The sequence below is a fragment of the Spodoptera frugiperda genome, chromosome 27, assembly GCF_023101765.2.
Source record: "Spodoptera frugiperda isolate SF20-4 chromosome 27, AGI-APGP_CSIRO_Sfru_2.0, whole genome shotgun sequence".
Lineage (NCBI taxonomy): Eukaryota > Metazoa > Arthropoda > Insecta > Lepidoptera > Noctuidae > Spodoptera > Spodoptera frugiperda.
Genome location: NC_064238.1, coordinates 11,865,046 through 11,885,239, shown reverse-complemented (window position 1 = coordinate 11,885,239; position 20,194 = coordinate 11,865,046). Strand labels below are relative to the sequence as shown.

Below are 20,194 nucleotides of genomic sequence, written 5' to 3'. Positions count from 1 at the left end.
TTGATTTGTATGATTAATTTCTTTCCTATATTTAATCGGTTATCATTTGACCAAAACTCGTCGGGTGGCCCATAAGCAATCTAGTATGTACAGAAGTAATCAGTGCGCAATCTTAATACTTTAAAAAAAAATCAATGGTTTTTAAATACATCGTTAAAATGTTTAGCTTGACAATTGAAAACTGCTTGTGTAAATGTCTATATAAATAGTTTATCTCATTTACATACAACAGTTAGCTAACATAGTTTAGGGACGGGTTTTAAGGTAAAGACAAATAAACATACAATTTGTTCGGACTTAATCGTTTAACTCCATTGTGTAAGAAATGAATTTTAACACACCATGTCGGTGCCACTTGTCGCGCACTCATGGAGTTCGTGATCTACCAACATCCACATCATAGTTTAAGAGTATCAAAATGAACTTCAAGGAGATAGCACTGGAGGCCGGACTGCAGGTGAGTATCTCCCTATAGTGCAGTATACACTGTTTTGGTAACCATAGTGTCTTAGTGAAATATAGTCCTAGAAGGTTCAAAGAGAGTTCAAAGAGAGTTGCTACCAGATATTTCTCTAATATGCAATTGCTCTGTTAGGTTTTATGATACTAATTACACCATGATACATCACCCACAAGAAGAATTAAGTAAATAAATATTTAAATAGACAAGAGTCTTCAATATCCTATCCCATTATTACCTTGACCGTATTTAGTTTTCCCGTCTCAGTTCTAGGATCCGCATGGCTGAGGAATATGTCGTGAGCTCATTATCAACTGCACGAACTGTGGGTTTTAATGCACTATTGGAGACGGATGCTATTGACAATTTCATCCGAAGTATACGCCTGCATATTAACCTACCTATGTAATAAGTTTTAAACATTATAGCTTTATAGTTATGTCGTAAATTGATTTAAAAATAATGTAAGATTGGAAATACTGCTAGGTGGTCTGAATAAATAGATCTATTTGATTGATTTTATTCATCAAGTACCTATTTAAACACAAGTATAATGAACATTTCGTCTATTAAAGGTTATCTAAGCATATAACCAAACCAAAGACCCAAAATAGACCCAAAAGATGAACAGCGGGCAGCTACTAACCTCAAGCCGATTGCCAAACAGAAACATTATAGCTCAATAGGTGAGGCCTTTGTTCAGCGTTGCACACATTTAGGCTGATAACAACTATACTTTCAGATACTATCTACATACAGAGAATTCTCAAAATATAAAACTTATCTTTAGAGTCGCATTTCCAAGTTATTGAACTCCCAACTTTATATGTGGCAGGTGCAAATGCAATATTTATTTATGTGTGTAATTTTGGTTAAGAGGTCAAGTCATAATAAATGTTATGTCATAAAATATTATAGCACTATTTTCATTACACATAGCAATGGAAATTCATTGTAAAACTTATTTATATTTATTAAATAACTAACGTTATAAGTTATAGCATATTGGGGAAAATGTAATCTCATCAAGAATTGACATTAATTATTTTAATACTTTAGATGCTGGTATTAAGAAATCCCTAATGGTTATTCGTTAATCTTTAACTAATTATTATTGAGAGAAAACGTGTTGTTTCTCACGTATCTATCGTACATTAATGCTAGTGGAAAAATTAATTACAGTGTTCGAAAATAACCCATTAAAAATTTATGGTTTTGTTTGGACTATCAACTCTATATAGATACTGATGTGCAGTACTGAGATGGTTCATATTTAAAAAAATAAAATAAAATATTACCTATTTCTTTTTTTCTCTAAAGTCAAAATCCCGAACATGTAGAGAGTAAGATAAACCATTTTTCATTGACATCAATGAGATATTACAAATAAATATTTTAAACCCAAATTAATTACACTCATGATTTAACTCACGTAACGTAAGATTCCTAATCGTTTTTTAATATAACTATTAGATTTATGAATGGACTATAACAATTATGGGTTCAAAAATAGATTAAGAATAAAGGGTGTAATGTGAATACTAATTAATGTTTTTAATGATTTGCATTTTTATCTCAAATAGTAACTGCGTCAGTAATTATTACAGTTATTGGGTAATCCCGGTACTAATTTACTGTATAGTAAACAAGCAGACGGATCACCTGATGGTAAGCAATCGTCACCGCCCATGGACACCCGAAACACGCCGCCCATGGAGGTTATAAATTTAGTTGTTGGGGAATCGGGTATGTCGAAGTATAGATAATATGTTGAGGGCATTTGATAGTGCTGATGAGTCTTAGTACTTATTCATCAAGTAACTAGCCTCACACTTGAAAACAAATGGAAAATATCTATGAATTAAAACCACGTATTCATGATAAGATTATGATAAGATTATCTACTTACTGGCTGAATAACAGATTGATAAACACCTTTTGTAAAACCCCCGTACAATCAGAAGACGTAGATATGATGTGTGTTTCAATCATATATTTAAGTGAGCAACGAACGATACGCTTTTGTTCACGTCAATTTCTTGAAATATGACTTTCGAGTGTCATTTTGTTTCTTCGTAGATAATTTCTTTGAATTTTGAATGTTGCTGTATTAGGTATGAGTTATTGTTTTTTAGTATTAACCTTTGAAACTTCTACAAATTATAGATCTAGGATAACCTATACTTATCGGACCAAATACTCACTAGAGGACTGACAAACAGACATATATTGTGTTTTTTTTTTTTGTAATATTAGCTTTGACGTTCAAAAGTGCCTTCCCGGTCTATTTGAAATAAATAATTTTTACTTTGACTTTCTTTTTTTTTCACTCTAGTATAACATATTTTCCATTTTTTTCTAAAAATCCCAGTTCCTTTATACCAACATATTTTTCAAATTCATTCACACAAGATCCATAAAAAATCCGTTCTCTTGAAGTCTGTTCGATTCTATTGACACAATTAGGTGTGAATTTTGTAGATAACGTCATCTATTTGTCTGAGATTGTTTGCATTGATGCGATAACTGCGATAGGTCACGTACACACCCCTTAGCTACATCTATCTTCATATATTATCTATACTATATAGATATAAAATAAAAACACATAAAGACAATGATTTCATCGTTATACCTATTTGGATACCTTCTTTTCGTTGTTAATCACCTCTATATAGGTACCTACCTCTTTGATTAAAATTGAGTATTAAGCTCTGATTTTATTTTCCTAATGTACAAATCTTTACAAATGAGATATATTTATTTCTTTGTTTTAAAATGTTATTATGTTATATTGCCAGAAATTAGGTAGAATACACTTAAATCTTACACTAGATGTTCCAAAAATTAAGAAGATGATAAATGTTTTCATCTTACGAAGAAAACTCAAAGATTTTGATTTATGGATCACAGAACACTGAATGGTACCTTTCCTGTCATCATCATCTTCATCATCATCAACAGCCTATAAGTGGCCACTGCTGACCAAAGGTCTCTCCTCGCACAGAGAAGGTTTGAGCATTAATCACCACTCTTGCTCAATGCGGATTAACTGTACCTTTCTTTATCTTTCCTGTACCTACCTCTTTTCTTTAATCTTCAATCATCACTCTCTTCAAGCATGATTGTATGTAAAAGAAATTACCGGATTCGTTGCCAATCCTATATAATTATTATCGCCATCAAATAAAACAAAATCTCCGGCTTTTAAAATAAGTATTAAAGTGTAGATAAATCGATTAATATCAATATGACAGGTGCTATCTGATCATGTGACAAATGTATTGTCTGACAGGTAATACTTACCTAAACGTTTAATTTTATGCAGTTTTTTTTTTTAAATTGAGGCTAGTGAATCTCCGGTTTGGGTGAATTGATATTGAATTTTAGGGAGTGCCAATATTGTTTCTAAAATATTGTCAGAAATAGCACGAATATTGAAAGTGAATAAAGTTTCAATTGCATTTAACTAGAGTTGAGTTGAATTAGATTAATATTGTGAAAGAAGTAAATGCATTAGAGAGGTAATTAGTGAAACATTAAAAATGTTCTATAGTCACAATTTTTTATTCTGATTTGAATAAAAAATATTCGGATAGTTTTTTATCAAGTCATGATTAGTTGAATATCATGATATAATATTACATAGTAATAGTGATTGTCATATTGTGACTCCTTAAAAACTTAGTTTGACAAAACGACAATTATATTAACAAAAATAAATAAATAGAGATATTTAAGACCATTCACTTTTGCTCACACATTCTAGTTACCTGTGTGAGTAAAAATAAAAGTTGTTTTAATTTGTTTCTGAGAGTCATGTTCAAGTGTTTGGTATGAAGGTAGCTTCACTTTGCACTTGTTTGAGCTAAGTGAGCTTATGTAACATTGATTAGTGTTATTTCAGTTAACCAGCTTTCAATGGAATGGTCACGACTTTTCTTTATTATTTTTAAATGTAATAGTTCCTAATTGATTTAAAAAAAATGGCTTTATTGTAAAAAAGTATAAAAATTAGTTTAGAAATAGATTTTTATTGATCGAAAATCGTCATCAAAGTGAAAAAACTAATAAAAATATTATATACGGTTCACTATAAACCGTAGATAAACAGTTACATATTACATAAGTATATTATATATAATTCCACCTTTTCCTTCCAAGAATTATTAAGTACTTTCATTTATCACACTTCCATGAAAACAACCTAACCTATAAAGAAAACGAGAACCCATCGAAAACTGTATACAACATAATAATATACAACTGAAATATAATATATAACCATCAACATATATACACAGTATATATATAGTATTAAGATAATGTTTGTACGGCGTCGTGCGCCTGCGCCGGTGAGAGGAACCGGTTGTCAAGGTCTCTGGTTTTCCCTGCCGTTTCAAAATGGCCGATTCGATCTTACGATTATTGCATATGTTTTGTCTGTTGCCAAGTAGGTTTGTGTTTAGTTTAAAAGGATTTAGTGGACAATAAAATTGTAGACAACTGGTTTTTTTTTCTAATAATATAAAAAATATAAAATGGCGGGTTTTAAGTTTCTCTGTAGAGGATTTTGTTTCGTTAAGGCTTTGTCTTGTCATTAATATTATACAAATATTCTCGTATAGGTATTAATTTCTCTTTAAATTTTGTTTTTTTTTTGTTCAAGGTATTTTACATATATTTTTATTTCTTAATTAGTTAATCTTTGCCTAGAATAAATATTTCAGTTTGTTTTACTAATCGCTATAATTAGACTGTCATATAAATTCTCTATTCTTCTAAACTCGAGGTACCAACATCGTATGATGATTGTATGGTCGAATTATCAAAAATAAAACAAAAACTGTATAAGTAGGTAGTTTCATTTGATTTCGTATCACGTGCGTCAAACTGTTTAACCAATGTGTTTTTATTTTGTAGGTAGTAGGTACACATTTTAAAGCAACAACTACTTCATTGTTAAGCACTTACTCGTGCAAACCTACATTTACTTGTACCTACAACGTAATTAAATTATAATGTCAAACAAAAAATAATAACCTCAAAAGCTTAAACCACATAACAGTTCAAGCAAACACTACTAGATGGCGTTAGTGTGCCAAGTGAGTAAAGTGCGCAGCTCTAAAAATATTTCCCAAGTTACGTAGTCAAAGTTAACCTTTAAATGTCCTTTAAACTAAATACATTAAAGTCTTTTGTATGGCTATTAAATAGAATTAATAAGCCGAAATTAATTAACTCTTTGTTCGAGTCCTTTATTGAGTCGCAAAAGCAGTGGCTACAATTATGCGTAATAATTACATGTACTATAACAAGGTCGTATACAAACGTAACACTATACAGCCTGTGACGCCAACTAGTTTCCCTTTCACCGCTGCGATTGGGCTGTGCATACGCACTCGATACATAAAATTGGTACTCGCCGCCCACTCGATTATTCGTAACGATAAATTCGATTTGGCCACGATTCCCTTTGTTTTGTTCGTAGGGCGACAATTTATTGTGCACGTTTTGTTGTACTGTGCTTTTGTGATTGAATGGCTAAATAATTTATATTCTACGAGTACTTTATAAGCTTGAGCAATTATGTTTTAACTAGAAATTGTATATGCTAGTTAAAACATATTGCTAATTGCTCTCCGACTTTTCTTCGGAAATGGCTTGTAATAAAAACACTTTCAATCGGTTACTTCAAATATGTACTATGTTAAGCTTATTGCTATAATAATAAGAAATATTTCATAGACCAAACATACCAATATTAAAAGCGGTCATGAGGTCACTGTAATTTTCCGTGGATATAAAATTATCACTCGATTGTCCCGAATAAAGCAAGAGTGCTAATTGGACCAAAATCAATTGTTTCATGTTTTTTCTAACACCTCTTTGTAGAAACGTGTTAAGTTCGCATGTACCTGCTTAATATAAATAGCAATACTACGTATATACGTTAGAAATACGTTCTTATATACTAAAAGAAGGTGTCAAATAATGTTATTCTAATGAAGTGTTGCAACTCTACAATAAAGCAGTAATGTATGATAGTGTCAGACTCGTACTGAATAAAATGCACCAAACCCTATCTGTGTGGTCTTATGGCACTTTGAGGCTCGGAAAGCGTCACGCATGATACATAGTACTTAAGTTACTAATTGAACCAATATCTGAATTTAATAAAAATCACGGGAACGCAGGCGAAGCTGTTTGCAGAAGCTATTGTTAAATAATTTGTTAAAATGTCCTAATCAGATAAAAAGAAAATTAGTGTCATATGCCAATTGATTTCAACAAATAATAATTACTTCGTAAGTAGTTTAAGGCCGAAGCTATGAAAATCATTGAGCAAAAGGTTTCCATAGTCCAAACTAATTATCTCTTTGAGTCACCACATTTCTCAACAGCCTTCGCCAAAATATGCGTTTGGCAACAATGCCTTCTTTCATTTTCCTCCTTCTAAACTTTCGCAACCACGATGATTCAGAGCCCGTGATTCGACTCACTGATCTGTCGAGACGCGAACCATTCGTGGAAAATATGGCGAAGTCATTATATAAATAACTTAATAGATTTTTAGGAAATAGACTTACAATATTAAATAGCTAGTTTCGTTTTAACACGTTTCTGAGTTATTTTTTTTCCTTTTTTAATGAAACTTGTTTTTTTTTTACTTATAGAGTAATCGCTTATACAACTGCATCCATTATTAATGGGTCGATGTTTTTAAAAATTGTTTAAAGACTGCATACTTTAAAATAGTTCAAGATACTTCTTCTACTTTGTTATTATTGCACCACATTGTGTATTTTAACCTAGTTTTTTAAGGCTGGCAAAGGCTTGTTGATTGTCATAAAAAAAATAGGTTAAATGTTTCAAACAGAAGCATGGATGTGGAGGATACTTAATTATTCAGAAGAAACTGCGATCAGCCATCGCGACATTGTAAGACACGGTCTCCTATTATAGCCTATAAAGATGTTGATGAATAATTTATCACAAAAACACATTTTAAGCTAATAGGTACATGCCAATAAAACATGTCAACATCCTATCCTGTCTTCCAATGTTGATTACAATTTATTTACTAGCTTCTCACAGATACGATAATCTACCTCTGTTCTAAATTTCATCCCGATTCTTTCAGCCATTTTGACGTGAAGGACGTAACAAATATACAAACTTTTGCATTTAAATGTTAAGTAGGATTTAAACATACATTTACGAGCTTACTTCCCTACTTATTAGAATATTCTAGTGCTACTAGGTTATCGATTCAATGATCTAGGATTAAAATAACAACAGTACACACTTACGCGCGTGTGTTGCGCAAGAGTCGCTAAAGGCACTTCCTAGTTTCTTGCAAGACATGTAACTGAGAATAATAGTATGCAATTTTATTTATAAACTACGCATTAGATTTTTTTAGGTCTCTATAGTAAGCAAAGTTGTGTGTGTTTTTTGTGTCCATTGAAACTTGGCATAATTTATGCTTCATTACTTTTAAGAAAAAATATAATTTTCTTGAAAATACTATTAAACATTTATTTCCATAAAAATAAGTACTATTGGACAAACAGACGAAACTTAATTTTATTATAATATGTATTGGTACATATTTTTCACGTTCACTATCTCTTCTTAATAAAATATCAATAGCTATCGTTTTTTTTTGTTCAAAGAAAAATATACCTAATTACCTAAGTATTAAAACGATTTAATGTAATTTTTCCTTAATGCAAAAGTGTGATAAGATAATAAATAATCATGATTGATACTTTATAGTAGATTATTATCACAACGAGTATGATCATTTCTAAAATTAATTACCGCGAAAACTGGGGTTCGAAACGGATTTAAAGTGAGCCAACTAGACAACACTATTTGTAATATCAACCGTATTGTGTAGCAATAAGATGCAATATGCAGTAGCTAAACATTTACATAATGTTGGAAATTCCGTGCTTGAAATGAATGTTTATTGCAAAACTTCATTGAAGCAACTAGGCGAGTCGTTCATTCAGTTTTTAGACTACGTAATAAGAAGTAAAAAAATCGAGCATTTTTTGTCGAAAACACGCAATTTGGAGCAAAAAATTTCGATCACCTAAAATCGGAACACAGAACAAAAACTAAGGCAATTAACCCGTGAAATGAATGAGAAAATATTTTCTTTTATTTAAATTTCGATACACGTGAAGCATGGTCAACTAAAGTGACGTCACAAATGTGCCCTCGACCTAAAATTGGCAGAAGTGAAAATCGCAATTCAAATATGGAACTTCCATTCTTCAACTATAGCAATGTATACTAAAATTGTCTATTTTAGAGGACATTGTACCTTTTGTTCAATTATGTTAAGTTACAAAATACTTTGTTTATGTCATTTTTAAAAGAAGCACGTTTGTAAAGTATTATTCATACGTTATGCATTTTAAGTTATTAGTCATATGTCATAAAATTCAAAATTCGGTGTGGTACATAAATGTTGTATCTTTTTTTTCTTAGTTTGTATATAAGGTGTGGAAATCTGGTTTTAACTGGTTTTTGATCATAGTTTTTTTTTGTCTACGAGTATTATAGCAAAAAATGTTTATTTATTACTTTTTTGTTGTATCGATTAATTTTTTAATTTTAATAATTCAAGACAGCTGTAAATATAAACAGAAAATATATTCTATAATAGTTTTTTTGAATTAGTTTAATGTTGACTGCTATTAATGAATACAAAAAAATCATGAAAAACTTTCCAGTTACACTTTCAAGTACCTAATAAAAAGGACAAACACATAATTTTATGTCCAATACTTAAATATTGAGATCCAGATTCCCCTAACACATTTCTTTTACTAAAATAATACATTTTAAAAACTCAACTTCATTCAAGAAAACGTTGCACCAAATACAGCTGCATTAAAACGTTACAAAATACAGTAAACTAGCAAATACAGCTGCATTACAACGTCACAAAATACAGTAAACTAAAAAAAAAACACATACAATCTTTCCTATAGATATAATTCTTTGAAGAAAGTATGGAACTGCCTTAGCCTATGTGGACTGGTATGTCCATACAATGTTCATGGTTTTCCAAACATCTAAATCACCTCTCATCATTCAAGGGTTAATTACGGTCGTTGTATGTGTGAGTGTGTACCTGTGTGTGTATGTGTGTGCGTGTGTGCGTGGAAAATTCGAAAGTTTTCCAGAATTTTCTTGAATGTGACTTAGTTGTTTGATGTGTGATAAGTGGGGTGTTTTGTAACAGCACGCCTTTTTCCCAAAAGGGGTAGACAGAGGAGTACTTGTATGGCACGTAATGCCACTGTACAATGTACACCCACTTTTTATTATTTGTGTTATCTTATTGCTATATTCCACAATTTTAGACTAGTTATACTACTGATTTAACTAAAAATCAGAGTTTACTCACATAAATTAATGAAGAATGCTCTACTAATTTCGAGTTACAGAGGGATTCCTAACTCTGGGGATTATAAGCACCGTGCGCAGCGTAGGCTCCGTGAATCTAGTTAATTTACTAATATCTCATGATAGTTATTATAAAAACAGTGATTTCTTTATATTCAGCAATAATATTTATTGAATTCTTGGAACTTCTTTACAAAGACCCAATTTAAACATAGTTATAGGTCAAGTCAATATAAACAGTTACCAATAACTGATAACGCATCACCAAAACACATTCAAACCTCTAACTAATATGAAATTATAGTTCTTTTAGGGCTTATTCACAATATCTTTTTTTTTTTTTTTTTGAGGGGGGATATCATTCACTGTCTTCTCCCGCCTTGGGCGAGGCGAGAGGGAGTGTCAGACTCTTACAGACTAAAAACCACCCCGTTCCTTCTCCTGCTTTTCGAGCCGGAGCCTCGGCAAACCCGCTAGGTAGTCCGCAGCTCCGGATCAGGCATCAGCCCTTACTGGGCCCAATCTGTGGTGGTCTGATGGCTCTTTGAGGCGCGGGTATTCACAATATCTGGATAGCCGCTAAGTATCAGATAACTTTGAATTAAGAACGTAATTTGTATGAACTATCTGTCACATAAGTTTATCGGGCACTTATATGAAGGTGGTGATACAATCACTTATTATTTTTATTTTAAGAAATAAAAACATCAATTTAATATACCGGCCTAACAATACTGTGGCTACGAATAACAAAGCGTGGTCCAAATTTAGACCGTATATAATCGGTCAAAGAGTACAAATAACAATAAACTATTCTATTTTAATATCTTTAGGCCTCTGTCAAATTAGTTCCACTTGTTTTTATCTCTGTTCATATAAATAAAATATACTTAAATATAAGAAACGAATAAATATTGCGATAGGGAGGCACGTGACGCTGTATATGAGCTACTTATTTTTTACTCAAAATATATGTATAACTTTAGTTAATAATATAAGTTATCGTATAATTATATGAATATATTTTAAGTCAAAGAAAATTCCTAAACAAACATTTGTTGGCATAAAAAGCCTCAAGGGCTACATAAATTCCATTTGTTTTGTCAAACTTGACAAATATCTAAAGAATGGGATTATTATTAACTAGCTTCTGCCAGCGACTTCGCCCGCTTTCACGTGGGATAAAAAGTATTCTATGCGTTATTCCAGACCATAATCTACCCCTGTTCCAAATTCCATCCCGATCCCTTCAGCCGTTTTGATGTGATTGAGTTACAAACATACACAAAAACACATAAACTCACAAACATTTACATTTATAATATCAGTAAGATGTACCCGTATTAAAAAGTCATTGATAGTAATTCATTATCATCAATATAATTCGTTCAATGAAAATAATTGCAATAACAACAATAATTATTCACATAATGAATATTAAATTATAGTCCCGACAAAATTTAAGGTCAAAAAGTACTTTAAAAAGTACCTAGTTCACCAATTATACTTTCAACAAGTGTACCTACTAGCTAACTACACTCAATTCTTTATCTTCTTCCAAACGCAATAAAGTTTAAAATAAAACATGACTAACATAAGAAACCAGACTTGCACCTGAGTTGAAAACTGGTACAATTTAATGAAATATGTAAAAAATAAACAGTTGGTTCGTGATGTGAATTGTGCTGTATATCTAGACGATTAGAGTGCAATTTACGTTGGTAGTGTGGCTTGTAATTTTCTTTTAAAATTGCGCCACAATCGACCTTCACAGGGAATGCTTCCGAGTTCTTAAAGATCAAAGCTTGGTATAATCTGGCCAAACAAGCTGCAAGAATGTGTTGTGCAGACATTTTACTTATTATGTTAATCTATTTTGTACGGGTAAATGATTTTACTGACAGATTAAAAGCAAGTTTGTGTTCGTAGACGAATTTTATTATGACTGGTTTTTTTCTTCTTATGTTTAGACCACATTTTTTTCTAAAACATTGAGATACTCGTAGTTGCGCAAGAAGCACAAACGATACTAATCTAAAAGGCACTTGTATTTCTATTATATTTTTTATTAGTCAGGCATTCATAGTACATGATCATCATCAGCCTGATCTCGTCCACTGCTGGACATAGGCCTCTCCTATCCATTATACCCATCAAATTAATTATTATGGTTTTTAGCTTAATCCACGTAACTGTATGACGACGAACTGGACTAGTTTCGAACCACGCCAGGAGCTCATATTCATACGCAACATTTTGCCCATCAAATTGGCTTCATGTTTTATTAACATCCACAATTAAAATAAAGTACAATATAAAAAAATATACTGCATAAAAATCAACCCTTCTGCCGCTCACGTATGTACACTTTAGACCGACAATCGTGCATTCCATTATTCATAATCAAGATTTCTTACAAACAAAACAGTTCCGACATTTGTTAACAAGTTAAAAAAAATATCCGTCATGATACTAGGAAGAGTATGCATAGTAAGATGATAAATATATTAATATATCTGTCTGTCAGTCCGACCTCTTTATCAAAGTTGTGTAGTAAACAAAATTACGTGTTAATAGTGTTTACATCAATCTCGCTAATTAGTTATTGATATGCCTATAGTCCTTGGGATTTACATGTTTTATTTGTCTTGTATGGAATGTAATTACATTAATTAGTTTAGTTGAATTTGTATCATTTCTATCTATCTGCGAACTATAAATGTAGTTGCAATTTTAAGCTTTTTAAAACGAATTAATAACTTTTTGTTCAAAAATCTAATATATTTCCTTCCTAATAGTTATAGAGCAGATACATTATGCATACCTAAAAATCTTCTTGTTTACGTAATCATATAGATACTAACGTCATAACAGATACCTACATCTCATTCATTTTCCTTTTAAAAACAAAATAAAACGTCCACATATACCAACATAACTGAATGATTCACAAAAATGAAGGCAATATTCTCACCTTCATTTAATCAATGAACAAGGTACAACAGATCATATAACTAATATATGTATTATGTATAACGCAATTATAATAAGTCATTGCTACTACATACTCATACTACAACGCACTACGATAAGATCATTCACTTATACTTCCGACTTCGCCCAAAACATGATCTGAGATCACTCGTGCTGACAATGGCCGTCAAATTTGGACTTTAAGCTGGTTAAGGTCGTTGTAAAACTAGAGACATTGTGCTTGTATAGGGTTAAGTATAGTTGGAAAGTAGTTGTGACCGTGTCACGTGTTGTGCCTCATGCCTGTAATGATGTTTGACTTTATTCTCATTTTACCATCATTTATTAGCCCGTGACAGTCCACTACTAAAGATGATGGTGATTTTTCGTATACCACTTTGAGTATTTATTCGAATAATCGCCCATCTCTATCCACTGCTGAGTTCAAAGTCTCGTCTCTTTTACTCTCCTCTGCTTTAGAGGGTTTGCAATAACTTTCTCGTTCGAGAGGTTGGTTGCAGATCGTAATTTTAATGTGTTATGTTTGACAGAAAGTCCTGCAATCCATTCTCTGTCTGCTATAAGCGGGGTATTATTCTAAAAAACATACAATTACTGAAGATTTTGATAATGTATATCCTATCATAAAGCGTGCTTACAACCGTTTAATTAACTAATGAATTTTGTAATTTAAAACTAACTGACATGAGCACCTAGCCCAAGTCATAATGTTCAGTAACACTATACCGCCAACGGTCTTTCAATACGCGTCAAAGAATAAAAAAATACTTAACACGTACTAATTTAGCTAATGATTCGGTTGCAATCTTTGAAGATGTGAACTTTTATCGCCCATAACTGCAGATTACATTTTAATAGTTAGAAGCATTGAAGCTCTTCTATCGAGTTACTTAACAACATCGACTTGACACGTGTATTCTTTTTGCATGCTTTTTTTACTGTACTGTGACAATGAGGCCCCGTGCCGTCGCGCGACGGGTTATAAACTGATTTGTTCTAGGTATTAAATAAAGGCAGTACTGTTTGGGTGTGGTCATTATTTTAATTTTCTTTTAATGAAAATGCGTATTGTTTTGACTTGACTCTTTGATTATCAAAACTCTTATTTTTCAGAGTCAGACTAAAGTAACGTTGCATTTGTGTTATGCAATTGGTATTAGAAATGCAACCTACGCGCCTATTTACGTGCCGTAAATTGCAACTCTGCCTACCCTTTCGAGGATAAAAGGCGTGACGTTGCATCATCATATGCGACCTATTTGCTAAACGATAATGTTTTTGTTGCGCAGTTTTATTAAGTACTGCACTTTAACTGAAAATTCAAAGAATCTATTGAAATAGTATTTCTTTAGAGCCAGAGAAGAAAGCACTAAAGAAATCAAACTAAAAAAATGGGTGAACAAAAATAGTCAAAGACAGTAATCTAAAGTAAATCCCTTAACAAAATTTGCATTCCAATATTTCGATATGCATTATTGAAACCTTTATTTCAATCAATGATGAAATCATCATTCAGAAATTTCTCGGACTTTGATTAATGAATTTTATCAAAGATTTTCATTCAGATATCACATGATTTTTAGACAGACATACCTACATTCAAACATACCGCGGTTGTTATCATATTAATCTATGTATGGAGGTACTTAATCCATATTTTGTAGTAGGTACTAAATCATTAGTCATACTCTCATTATTTGATAGTCTTTTGTTACTATAATAGCTCCGCCTTTGTCTTGAGTACCTTCTTTTTGTCCTCTAAATATCTGTACCATTAGTATGAGTTTACGTTGAACGAAAACGAAAAGAGAGCGTGTTCGGCGCTCTGATTGGCCGGCTCGAATGAACCAACCAATCAGAGCACCGAACGCGCTCCGAATTCAGATTGATCGTGAATGAATCATCAGATTGTTTACGTCTTTTGCTAGATATATAACTCTTCAATTACACTTTATTGTCGTCTTTCTATTTAGTCACTGCACTGTCTACTTTTTTCAGTTTTATGCTACCCATTGTGCAAGTTCAAGAACTTTTAAATACAATTTAATTAAGTGACAAAATGGCCGTAAATGTATGATCAAAAGAACAAAGTATTTTGCTGTAGATAAAGCAATAAAAGATATTTTTCTCATATCACATATCAACAGCCTATAAATGGCTATTGCTGATACTTTTCACAACCTCCGTGTGAGAAAAGGCACTGCCTTTTCTCACACGGGTAAATGTATAATTATGCTCTTTGCCTCGCACTAGGTTTCAGCTGTGTAATCACCACTCTTGCAAACACACAAGTAAAATATATGCTCTTTGCCTCACGGATAACATAGTCAGGGTTCGATTCCCGCATTTGCTCCGTGCGCTATACGTTGCTCGGTAGCCGGTTGCCCAGGCACCGTACCAACCGTGCAGTACCATTTTATCATTTACAATGGTCAAAAAGATCCACAATGCCCATAACTATAACCTCCCATCACAAACACGTCCAAACTGAATTAAAGATAAAATCCTTTGCAGAGTTTTAATGCTTTTTCAAGATCAAAATGCAAAGCCTTCAAATCCTTTAAAATAAACGCGGTTTAAGGAAACTAAAATCCTTTGTAAGATTAAAATCAAGTCAGGTAAGGACTAAAACTTGTCATACTGGTTCTGAATTTAATATAAACATTATTTAACGTGTTACTAAGCTGTAGACTTTATATATCTTGATTTAAAGTTCAAAATCCTGTAATTTCGTATCAATAAACTCATACAAGTCTTCGTTAATTTTCTTTCTATAAGTAAGCAAAGACTTTTTCTAAACAAATAATATTTTTTAAACTTCATGTTTCTAATGACCAGTATAAAAATCTATCGGTAGATTAAACCCGTTACTTAGGCTTCTAAAAATGTAATTTTAACCGACTCCAAAGAAGAGTTCTCAGTTTGACATGTATGTATGTATGTTTGTGCGCGATTATCTCGCGTTTGGCTGAACCGATTTTGATGCGGTGTTTTTTCTTCTTGTTCGGCGACATTTTTGCTACTGACACAAGATTCAAAAAAGGATTTTAACTTTTTTAACTCCACGTCACCACGTTTCAGGTGTTTTATCTGGGATTCGAACCTCATGCCTTAAGACTAAGATATTATAATTATATTATCAATGACATCAATTTACATTTTTATTATCAATGTCGATCAAGGGCCTCTGAATACTAATTAACCGATTATTTGATCTAATCTCCTTAATTCCGATAACTTGATATTAGTCAATAAACTTTGATGTTGAACAAGTTTGATATCTTCTATCTCTTTGTTGCATACTAGATTCATATCGCTCTGTCCTTTTTACTCATTTTAGATAGACATAGCTTTTTAATTTTTGTTACTGCGTAGTGAATTTCTTAAAGTGTGAATAGTATTTCATCATTTTATTTTATTCATTTATGATTCTATGGTAGATTAACTGGATTTACTCTATCTAGAGATTAAAAGCAAGTATAAAGATATAGACCAAATAATTGGATTACAGCAATATTTGTGGATGGAATATGAATAACTTTTTTAGAGGGAAAATCATCCATTGACTTCTTCCCCCTTGGGCGAGGTGAGTGTCAGACTCTTACTGACTAAAATTCCTATCCCTACTTTTCGAGCTGGAGCCTCTATAAACCCTTAGGTTATTGCCTTATGTGGGCTAGATAGTAGAACTAGTAGTTTACGAAGGATTACTTATGAAGGAGTAGAAACCTAATAGATACTTGTATACTATGCTTTGGTCCTTTTACTCTAAAGTTTTTATTAATCATCATCATTAACACCCATTAAGTGGCCACTGCTGACCAAAGGCCACTTCTCACATGGAGAAGGTTTGAGCATTAATCACCACGCTTACTCAATTGGCGATTTCAAACATATAATTCGGTCGTTTTTCTCGACCGTTTGTCAGTGGCGTCTAAATCTTTATATATATAATTCTTCTGTAAGTGTGTATGTCACTGAACTTCTCAAACGACTGGACCGATTTTGATGATTTTTTTTGTGTATGATAAAATTCTCAAGGGGATTTGAGAATGGTTTAGATTCACAATTTTGTCCGCTGGACAATGATTTTTTAATTAATTTTTAATTTATTAGTAGTTGTTGATTTTGGAATGTTTTACATAGGATCCGACAGACGGCGCTATCATCGCAGTGTCAAATATTAATGACGTTAGATATTGTCACATTTGAATAATAATTTTCATCAATATGGTCCAGAATGTTTTAGCTTTTTAAAAAAAGTTTAAAATTTTCAAATTAAAGACGTGTAGACAGGACAACGTCTGTCGGGTCCGCTAGTAATCTTAGAAAATACATACATATAGCTCAGAAAAAGTTACATTGGTACTTTCCGTCGGTAGGTTTCGAACCCTCGTGTATGAGAAATTGGTTGGTAGTAATCTTATATAGATTATATACAAGAAGACAACTAAATACTTATACAAATTTTCTTCTAAGAAAAAATGGGTGCCTCTTTGCAAATTTGTTTATGTAATTACGAAGGGCATTCTAATAAGTATTTCCTTACATTTTCATTAGAAAATGTATTGGTATATAAATAGTATTGATGTAAGACTTCTGTGTGTTTATGTACTTATGTGGTATGTATTGACTTCATTGCGATGACGTGATATTCCTCAGGTAAAAAAGAACTCATGATTAAATTAAATAACGCCTCGATCCACACAATAAGAAAAGGTATTTGTATGACTATAGAGTCCTTTTTTGTATTAAGAAAAGCTTTAGGTTTTTGGCTAAAATGTTGTTGTAAAAACCTGCGATGGGTACGCTAATTATTTTCTTTGAGATATCGTGTGAATGGGTTAATTGCTTTTATCATTAAAGATTACTTTATCTTTGTTGTGTAAACAAAAATATTTGTACGCAAATTGTATAACAATTACAACACATGTTCAGGTGACCACATTTTGTATACAATACAAAATATTTTTCCCCATACTAACAATGGTACCTAAAATGCCACAGCATTCCGAAACGCAACAACTTCTCAGAAGCGTCATTTTAGTCCGCACCCAGCATAACGTCAAAATGAGCATTTTATTTGCATTAAATAAAGCTATTCCTAATCTCGTCACAGCTGGGACGTGCACGATGAATATTTACACGCTAAAATACACCTTAAATGCTTCCATGTGGATTATATTATGAAAAACTGTTCACGTTTTATGTAAATACATTCAAGCGTCGAGCGAAAACTAGAAAGTTTACGCACACATACACAAACACAGTGTACGTACGTGCCAGCCAGTGTTTGCGTGCAAACGGGCACGGTTTCATAATTTAAAACATTAATAAATTACATTGCATGCAGTTCAAATAATATTATTAAAAAAAAAAATTCGATAAAATAATACTCACTGTATCTGACTCCTCGATAAAACCAGTCTCCCACAACATGTTTATTCGTACAAACAGTTCAACACGGCCACAAAAAAATGTATAACGTAGAAAAAGTTTTTCAAATAAACGTTTATTCGTCGTCAAATATCAGTCCACATCGGTGCAATGAGCTTGTGTAAAGGAAGCTTGCATCCCGTGACGTAATTATTTAGAGAAACTTTTACAAAGCACGAGCGCGACTGCGACCGGGGCGGTGTCTCGATGCTGTGTGCGCGAGCACCGATCTCCGAGGACGCACGAAGCTGTCCGAGTGACGACGAAGTTAGCCGACCTACTTTGTTCTACTTCGAAACGTTGTGGTCGAACGGCGATTTTTTTCGCATTTTCCGATGAAATGCTGCTCGTGTAGTACTTGTTATGTACATAGGTGGTCTGGTTAACTTAGCAAAAAATGTTATAATGCTTTTTTCTTAAGTATAAAAGATATTGACGTTTTCCTTCTAATCTCTATTATCTATTAAGAACTCAGAGAATTATTAGAGGTCAAAACGCTCGATGTGATATTTTGGTCCTTTTTACTTTATTTTTATACTAACCGGTTTACCTGGTTCCATGGAAATTTAAAATGTAATTAGCTAATTTTGATGTTGCCAAAACAGTTTTAAGTCTACCCAAAAGATACTAAGTGACAATGGGCGTTTACCCCTAAAAGTAAAAAAAGTATGAGCGTTAATTTCACAACAATGTATGATACACTTTCAAATCTTCGAAATCATGTGTCATGCAAAGAGAGTAAGAATTACTTAATTACAAAACGTTTTGCAACATAGTAATAATATACATTTCCATTTGTTCACTTTATTTACCTGCGTTTTTGAATTATATACTAAAACTTCTGTCTGTCGAATGGACAAAAGACCAACAACATACAAATTTTTGGTCAATTGTATAAATAGTAAAAACTAGCTTCTGCCAGCGACTTCGCTCGCGTTCCCGTGGTATAAGAAGTATGCTATCAGCCAAGGTAGCTCATACCCTGTCTGTGTACAAAATTTCATCAAAACCCGATCAGTAGTTTCGGCGTGATTGACGATCAAACTTCCAAACAGTCATATTTTTGTGAAAAATTAACCTTTTCTGGAATAAAGACATGATGAGTATGTGTTGTTATTACTTTTTATGAAGAAGACTATGACTATAATAATGTAACTGCTCTCTCTTTCCTACTTATACTGTTAGTAAAAGATAGCAATAGATGATGTTTACTATTGTTTACTTGGTTGACAAGATAATTGACACCATTGTCCCACGATCAAACATGGCTCGTATGTACTTCTGTCGATAATAGCTGATAAAGTTACGTGTCAGTCATTATTGTGTGCTGATCTGGTTTAGAAATTATCTATGTAATACAGAACTACACAAATTACCTGCCCTATGTACGACAATAGCATAATAGGTACCCTGTATAAGGCAGGGCCAATATCACCCTTATAATGTAGAACTCATATCTTCTTTTTGCGGGGATCAAATCTTCCAATAACTTCTCTCGCCTTGAGTGAGGCGAAAGGTAGAGTCAGACTCTTACTGACTAAAAACCACCCTGTTCCTAGTCCTGCTCTTCAAGCCGGAATCCCAGTACCCGTGTGGTCTTCTGCGGCTCCGAGAAGTCATAACTTAAGTGACCAAAATTCGATATTACATTAACTTGAAACTTAGCATCGTCATCATCATCATCACATTACCAACAAGACTGCAAAAATAGGTCTTCTGAATGTCTTCCAGATCAGCCGGTTGGAAGTGATCTGCAATCCAGCATGCTCCTGTGACCTTGGGCATACAAACTTACTGAACATACTTACGTCAAATTAATTTGAAAGGGCTTCGGAAACTTAATGCGTGACGTAATATTGACTTCACACAGTTGTG

At 32.7% G+C, this 20,194-nt stretch overlaps 1 protein-coding gene across 2 annotated transcripts in view; it reads right to left on the bottom strand.

Annotated features, from left to right (window-relative positions):
- The window catches only part of LOC118263273 (DNA-binding protein D-ETS-4), a 42,289-nt gene extending 23,737 nt beyond the window's left edge, over nt 1–18,552 (bottom strand). Inside the window, exon 1 of one of the 2 annotated variants that reach the window (XM_035575159.2) lies at nt 18,284–18,552. In XM_035575159.2, coding sequence (XP_035431052.1) covers nt 18,284–18,322 — 39 coding nt within the window. In that variant the 5' untranslated portion in view covers nt 18,323–18,552. The remainder of the gene's footprint in view (nt 1–18,283) is intronic. The other variant, XM_050705580.1, reaches the window with a different exon arrangement.
- Nucleotides 18,553–20,194: the final 1,642 nt, after the last annotated feature.